Here is a 7,196-nt window from a genome sequence, read left to right as displayed (position 1 = left end):
CAGTATATACAGGGAGACATGGGAACAGAGGGAACACAGGACAGTATATACAGGGAGACATGGGAACAGAGGGAACACAGGACAGTATATACAGGGAGACACATGGGAACAGAGGGAACACAGGACAGTATATACAGGGAGACACATGGGAACAGAGGGAACACAGGACAGTATATACAGGGAGACACATGGGAACAGAGGATCAGTTACACGCTTTTAGTGGTTTTGGTCCAACTGTAGTCTGCCTTCCACAGTTGATTACAGCTCCTTCAATATCACTGAATTAGAAAGACAACTCTCCATTCTGATAAAACCACAAATCAGCTCACAAATTATACAGAGGGGGAAAAAACCACGGACATTTAACAATTATCTCGATTCATAAAATTTCTCAATTCTGACACAACCATCTAAAAAGAAAACAGTTACTTGTCATTTATTAAAAGTGCCGTTAGAAAAAACTAATTTCCCTCATCAAAGACGACTCAGGTATTGACCATTTTGAATAGCACATTCACACTCAGGTCCAATATGGATCGAATCATTCACGCATTCATTTCCTGGTCAAATCATTCATTTCCTGGTGAAATCATTCATTTCCTGGTCAAATCATTCACGCATTCATTTCCTGGTCAAATCATTCATTTCCTGGTTTCTCCACAAGACTAAAACTGGCCACATTTCTGTTTTCCACTATTGATCATTATAACAGAATGTGATGTCACTAAGGCACCTCGCTGATCATTATAACAGAATGTGATGTCACTAAGGCACCTCGCTGATCATTATAACAGAATGTGAAGTCACTAAGGCACCTCGCTGATCATTATAACAGAATGTGATGTCACTAAGGCACCTCGCTGATCATTATAACAGAATGTGATGTCACTAAGGCACCACGCTGATCATTATAACAGAATGTGATGTCACCTCGCTGATCATTATAACAGAATGTGATGTCACTAAGGCACCACTGATCATTATAACAGAATGTGATGTCACTAAGGCACCACGCTGATCATTATAACAGAATGTGATGTCACTAAGGCACCACTGATCATTATAACAGAATGTGATGTCACTAAGGCACCACGCTGATCATTATAACAGAATGTGATGTCACTAAGGCACCACGCTGATCATTATACAGAATATGATGTTACTAAGGCACCACTGATCATTATAACAGAATGTTAAATGGTAAATGTGAGTCTATTATACTGAATAAAAACCCTTTGGCTGAAGGGCCAGCATTTATACACATTAACTTTGATCAATGCAAAATGCTGCTTAATAAAAGCTCATAAGACACTCATCACTGATCTGGAGTCAGGACATAACATTCTAAAACAAACTAGGGGGCGATTACAGCGCTAACATCTGATCTGGAGTCAGAAGATAAACCATCCCATGGACAGATGAAGCTACAGAGAAACGTGATGATTAGTATGTCATAAGAAGAGTTGTCCGACCCCTGAACAAAACAACGTCTCTCTATAGCCTGTAAACACGGCTTTAAAACAGCAGAGGTCAAAGGGCACAGATACACGGTACAGTGAGTGATGTAAGCCATTAGCAGTGAGTCATTATTAGACAGCGAGGCCAGAGTTCCTTTGATATCTTCTAATCCCTACATAATCCCCATCATACAGATTAACTAACCACACACACACACACATTACATACACATTACATACAGACAGACACAGTGTGGATGTGTGGTGTTACACTGGGTTTCAGCTTGACACAGAGGACAGTGTGATGACGGATGACAATGAGGGGTCACACACACATGGCAGGAGCATGTTATAGACACATGAATCAGAGAGCTAACAGACTTCAATACATGAACTATCAAAACAGTAATAAGCACATCTAAAGCAGTGTAACAGTGTGTCCCAGAGTTCCTCCCCGTGGGATCATCCCTCCTTCTTGTTCCTACCAAACAACTTAAAGCTGGACTTCTTCTTCTTTTCTTTCTTTGTGTCTGAAAGAGAGAGGAGGATGGGATGAGAGAGTAGAGGTAGAGAGGATGGGATGAGAGAGTAGAGGTAGAGAGGATGGGATGAGAGTAGAGGTAGAGAGGATGGGATGAGAGTAGAGGTAGAGAGGATGGGATGAGAGTAGAGGTAGAGAGGATGGGATGAGAGAGTAGAAGTGGTTAGAGAAGTTACAATAAAGAACCATAACTAAAAGAGTGACTGCAATAAGAACCACGACAAAAAGGAGAGAGAGATTACAATAAGAACCACGACAAAAAGGAGAGAGAGATTACAATAAGAACCACAACAAACAACAGGAGAGAGAGATTACAATAAGAACCACGACAAACAAAAGGAGAGAGAGATTACAATAAGAACAACGTATGGTAGAAAATTGCATGGAATAAAGTTTCTCAGTACTCTCTCGAGACTGAGTTGGGCCTCTGGGGCTTAGCGCTGGCAATTGAGTTATGATGGCTTGGTGATAAAACCTACAGCCTGCATTTCATAGAATGACTTGTGTTTGTGTACTATGAGCTACCAGGGAGGAGATGTCTCTGGTGTGGACGGCTGATGGGAGGAACCTTGTCTTTGGGGCCAAACCCTGGTTTCTATACAATTACAACAATCTGTCTGGGGGGTTCATTCTCTCTCACAAACAAAACCTCACCTTGAACAACATTCCACACATCTGTTGTTTGTCATCAACATTTCAGGAGGATGTACTTTGCTATAAAGAGCTGTAACCCAAATCTGCTGGTGGCTTCTCAGTAATCCCCTCCGGTTGACCAGCTCCATTATTACAAAAATTAAACCCATAATAAGGTTGATTGTTTTGAAGAAACCTAAAACATTTTTTTTTTAAAGTCTCTCCAGTTAGAAATATTCCAGGACCAATTTTTTGATTTTTTTTTACCTTTATTTAACTAGGCAAGTCAGTTAAGAACAATTTCTTATTTACAATGATGGCCTAGGAACAGTGGGTTAACTGTCTTGTTCAGGGGCAGAATGGCAGATTTTTACCTTGACAGACAAAAAGAAGAGAGAGGTTACAATAAGAACCATGACAATCTGTAGTCAGTGTGCTGTTCCACGACAACACGCTGCTGTGAACTTTGAACAGGCACACTGTACTAGTAGAGAACTGAACTACGAGCCAGATAGGTCGAGTCTAAGTCAAGGAGGGAGACAAGCCCGCTGGTCTGGGACCAGCTCCACCATGCCCGCTGGTCTGGGACCAGCTCCACCATGCCCGCTGGTCTGGGACCAGCTCCACCAAGCCCGCTGGTCTGGGACCAGCTCCACCAAGCCCGCTGGTCTGGGACCAGCTCCACCAAGCCCGCTGGTCTGGGACCAGCTCCACCATGCCCGCTGGTCTGGGACCAGCTCCACCATGCCCGCTGGTCTGGGACCAGCTCCACCATGCCCGCTGGTCTGGGACCAGCTCCACCATGCCCGCTGGTCTGGGACCAGCTCCACCATGCCCGCTGGTCTGGGACCAGCTCCACCAAGCCCGCTGGTCTGGGACCAGCTCCACCATGCCCGCTGGTCTGGGACCAGCTCCACCAAGCCCGCTGGTCTGGGACCAGCTCCACCAAGCCCGCTGGTCTGGGACCAGCTCCACCAAGCCCGCTGGTCTGGGACCAGCTCCACCAAGCCCGCTGGTCTGGGACCAGCTCCACCAAGCCCGCTGGTCTGGGACCAGCTCCACCAAGCCCGCTGGTCTGGGACCAGCTCCACCAAGCCTGTTGGTCTGGGACACCAAGCAGACCCACATCACCAAGCCGACTTCTGCCATGCTGACTCTACCACAAGGCAAACTACCCTCCAAATCAGTAAGAGAATGTACCATAGGATACATGTGACAGAGGGTTAGAGAGGATCTCCCATAGGATACAGAGGGTTAGAGACTAAGGACATTATTAGAGGGATGATTCACACAGTTGAAGAGCGACAACACTTCCTGATTTGGCCTCCTTTTAGATTCGGTTCATTAAGAAATGCTAGCAGCCATGACTGAATTAAAACAAGAGTTGGTTTCAGGTGTGGTTTGATATGGGTGGTGTGTGTGTGTGTGTGTGTGTGTGTGTGTGTGTGTGTGTGTGTGTGTGTGTGTGTTCACAGGTGGGAAGGATTAGCCAAATTATTTAGCCAATTAGCTTCAGCCGGCTGTTGTGCGACGGTGGCAAAATTGGTTTGACTTTGGGATAGTTAGGGACCGTCAATAAATTACACACAATGTAAATCAGACCATATTTTCATGTAGCACACCTTTTAGTTCTCATTAAATGACTTCAATATCTGTATATGAATTTCTACAATTTATAGTTGGTTTGAGGTTAAGTAATTGAAATATGGAGCTATTGTATTTTTGTGTACATTATGCAATTTACTGATGGTTCCATAGGGCTATTCATAGGGCTAAGTCAACACAAATTCACCACAGGCATTGCAATCAGGTCGCAAACAACTGCACTCCGAATTGATGATTACTTGTGTGCTGCCAGCTGTGGGCAGGATTGAAACACCCCCAACCTTCATTTATGCTGTGATGCAGTCACGACCTTAAATCTCACAAAACAACATTTTGGGGGCGAGACTGACGTTATGACATAAATGATTCCATTTATATTTTGCAGTGCATTTTGTATGTAGAATAAATGTTTGACTCATAGATGCCACAGAGAATGTTTTCTAAATGAGAAGTTGGTTTGCAGGGGCAGTTGCTCTTTAAAGAAAAGGTTAGACAGAGACCAGAGCAGTTGCTCTTTAAAGAAAAGGTTAGACAGAGACCAGAGCAGTTGAAAAGCTGCACCAGAGGTCAAGTCAAGGTGACAAAGCAGTGGGTTTAAACACGCAGAATGATTTACATTCATTTAGAAGAGCCATTATTCCATCAACTAAGGTACAAATACTGTTTCTACAGAACCCCCCCCCCCAACCCAACACACACACACACACACACACATCAGAATAATAATGCCATTAACTTGTTTAATACATAGGCAGCCTCTGGTCAAGTTAGACAAGTTATCCTGGCTGACCAGACCTGATTACAACATTACCGAGGCTGCGTCCCTATATAGGGAACGGGGTGCCTTTTTGGGACGCACTCCAAACAGCAGCGACCATTTAAAGTTGAACCAAATTATTTTTCTCCGTTTCCAGCTAACCACTCAGCATGATGAATAACAGATGAGACTGACTTCTGACTGACTCTCAGTTTAGGGTCAAATGAACCTGCTACATTAACCACAGACATTATCACACGTCAGACTCATCAGTTCAGTTACAGACCCTATAGGATTTATTTTCCACATGAAAGGGGGTGGAAATTGTTAAACGCTTTTCCATTAGCAGCTATTAGATTAAATGAGATGCATAATTTCCCAATGAAAACACATATTTGGACTACTTAAATAAATACAAAGTGAAAAACATAGATAGTGGTAGGCTCATCAACTAGAAAGTTAGAAAGTGAAAGAACTTAAAATGAATCAGATGTGTCATAGGCAGCTGAAGGATGACATCTCAGGTACTGTAGAATCACCGTGAACCGTCAAGCTGCGTGTAGAATCACCGTGAACCGTCAAGCTGCGTGTAGAGTCACCGTGAACCGTCAAGCTGCGTGTAGAGTCACCGTGAACCGTCAAGCTGCGTGTAGAGTCACCGTGAACCGTCAAGCTGCGTGTAGAATCACCGTGAACCGTCAAGCTGCGTGTAGAATCACCGTGAACCGTCAAGCTGCGTGTAGAATCACCGTGAACCGTCAAGCTGCGTGTAGAATCACCGTGAACCGTCAAGCTGCGTGTAGAATCACCGTGAACCGTCAAGCTGCGTGTAGAGTCACCGTGAACCGTCAAGCTGCGTGTAGAATCACCGTGAACCGTCAAGCTGCGTGTAGAATCACCGTGAACCGTCAAGCTGCGTGTAGAATCACCGTGAACCGTCAAGCTGCGTGTAGAATCACCGTGAACCGTCAAGCTGCGTGTAGAGTCACCGTGAACCGTCAAGCTGCGTGTAGAATCACCGTGAACCGTCAAGCTGCGTGTAGAATCAGAGAAACGTCAAGCTGCGTGTAGAATCACAGTGAAACGTCAAGCTGCGTGTAGAATCACTAAAAGGTCAAGCTGCGATTAGAATCACAGTGGAACGTCAAGCTGCGTGTAGAATCCCCGGGAAACGTCAAGCTGCGTGTAGAATCCCCGGGAAACGTCAAGCTGCGTGTAGAATCACCGGGAAATGTCAAGCTGCGTGTGAATCACCGTGAACCGTCAAGCTGCGTGTAGAATCACCGAGAAACGTCAAGCTGCGTGTAGAATCACCGAGAAACATCAAGCTGCGTGTAGAATCACTAAAAGGTCAAGCTGCGTGTAGAATCACAGAGAAACATCAAGCTGCGTGTAGAATCACAGAGAAACGTCAAGCTGCGTGTAGAATCACAGAGAAACGTCAAGCTGCGTGTAGAATCACAGTGAAACGTCAAGCTGCGTGTAGAATCACAGAGAAACATCAAGCTGCGTGTAGAATCACAGAGAAACGTCAAGCTGCGTGTAGAATCACAGAGAAACGTCAAGCTGCGTGTAGAATCACCGGGAACCGTCAAGCTTCGTGTAGAATCACCAGGAAACGTCAAGCTGCGTGTAGAATCACCGAGAAACGTCAAGCTGCGTGTAGAATCACCGAGAAACTTCAAGCTGCGTGTAGAATCACTGAAACGTCAAGCTGCGTGTAGAATCACCGTGAACCGTCAAGCTGCGTGTAGAATCACCGTGAACCGTCAAGCTGCGTGTAGAATCACAGAGAAACGTCAAGCTGCGTGTAGAATCACAGAGAAACGTCAAGCTGCGTGTAGAATCACTAAAAGGTCAAGCTGCGTGTAGAACCACCGAGAAACGTCAAGCTGCATGTAGAACCACCGAGAAACGTCAAGCTGCGTGTAGAATCAGAGAAACGTCAAGCTGCGTGTAGAATCACAGTGAAACGTCAAGCTGCATGTAGAATCACTAAAAGGTCAAGCTGCGATTAGAATCACAGTGGAACGTCAAGCTGCGATTAGAATCACAGTGGAACGTCAAGCTGCGTGTAGAATCCCCGGGAAACGTCAAGCTGCGTGTAGAATCACCGTGAACCGTCAAGCTGCGTGTAGAGTCACCGTGAACCGTCAAGCTGCGTGTAGAATCACCGTGAACCGTCAAGCTGCGTGTAGAATCA

At 45.2% G+C, this 7,196-nt stretch overlaps 1 protein-coding gene across 10 annotated transcripts in view; it reads right to left on the bottom strand.

Moving 5' to 3' along the window:
• Positions 1 to 202: 202 nt before the first annotated feature.
• The window catches only part of LOC115183744 (MICAL-like protein 2), a 48,212-nt gene continuing 41,218 nt past the window's right edge, over positions 203 to 7,196 (bottom strand). For 3 of the 10 annotated variants that reach the window (XM_029744837.1, XM_029744838.1, XM_029744839.1), the window contains exon 16: positions 2,446 to 3,735. In XM_029744837.1, coding sequence (XP_029600697.1) covers positions 3,116 to 3,735 — 620 coding nt within the window. In that variant the 3' untranslated portion in view covers positions 2,446 to 3,115. Of the gene's footprint in view, positions 1,988 to 2,445; positions 3,736 to 7,196 lie in introns of those variants that run through there. The other 7 variants (XR_003874053.1, XR_003874054.1, XR_003874055.1 and 4 more) reach the window with 7 other exon arrangements.

This window comes from Salmo trutta, unplaced genomic scaffold, assembly GCF_901001165.1.
Source record: "Salmo trutta unplaced genomic scaffold, fSalTru1.1, whole genome shotgun sequence".
NCBI classification, from domain to species: Eukaryota; Metazoa; Chordata; class Actinopteri; order Salmoniformes; family Salmonidae; genus Salmo; species Salmo trutta.
This window is presented reverse-complemented; position numbering and strand designations above follow the sequence as displayed.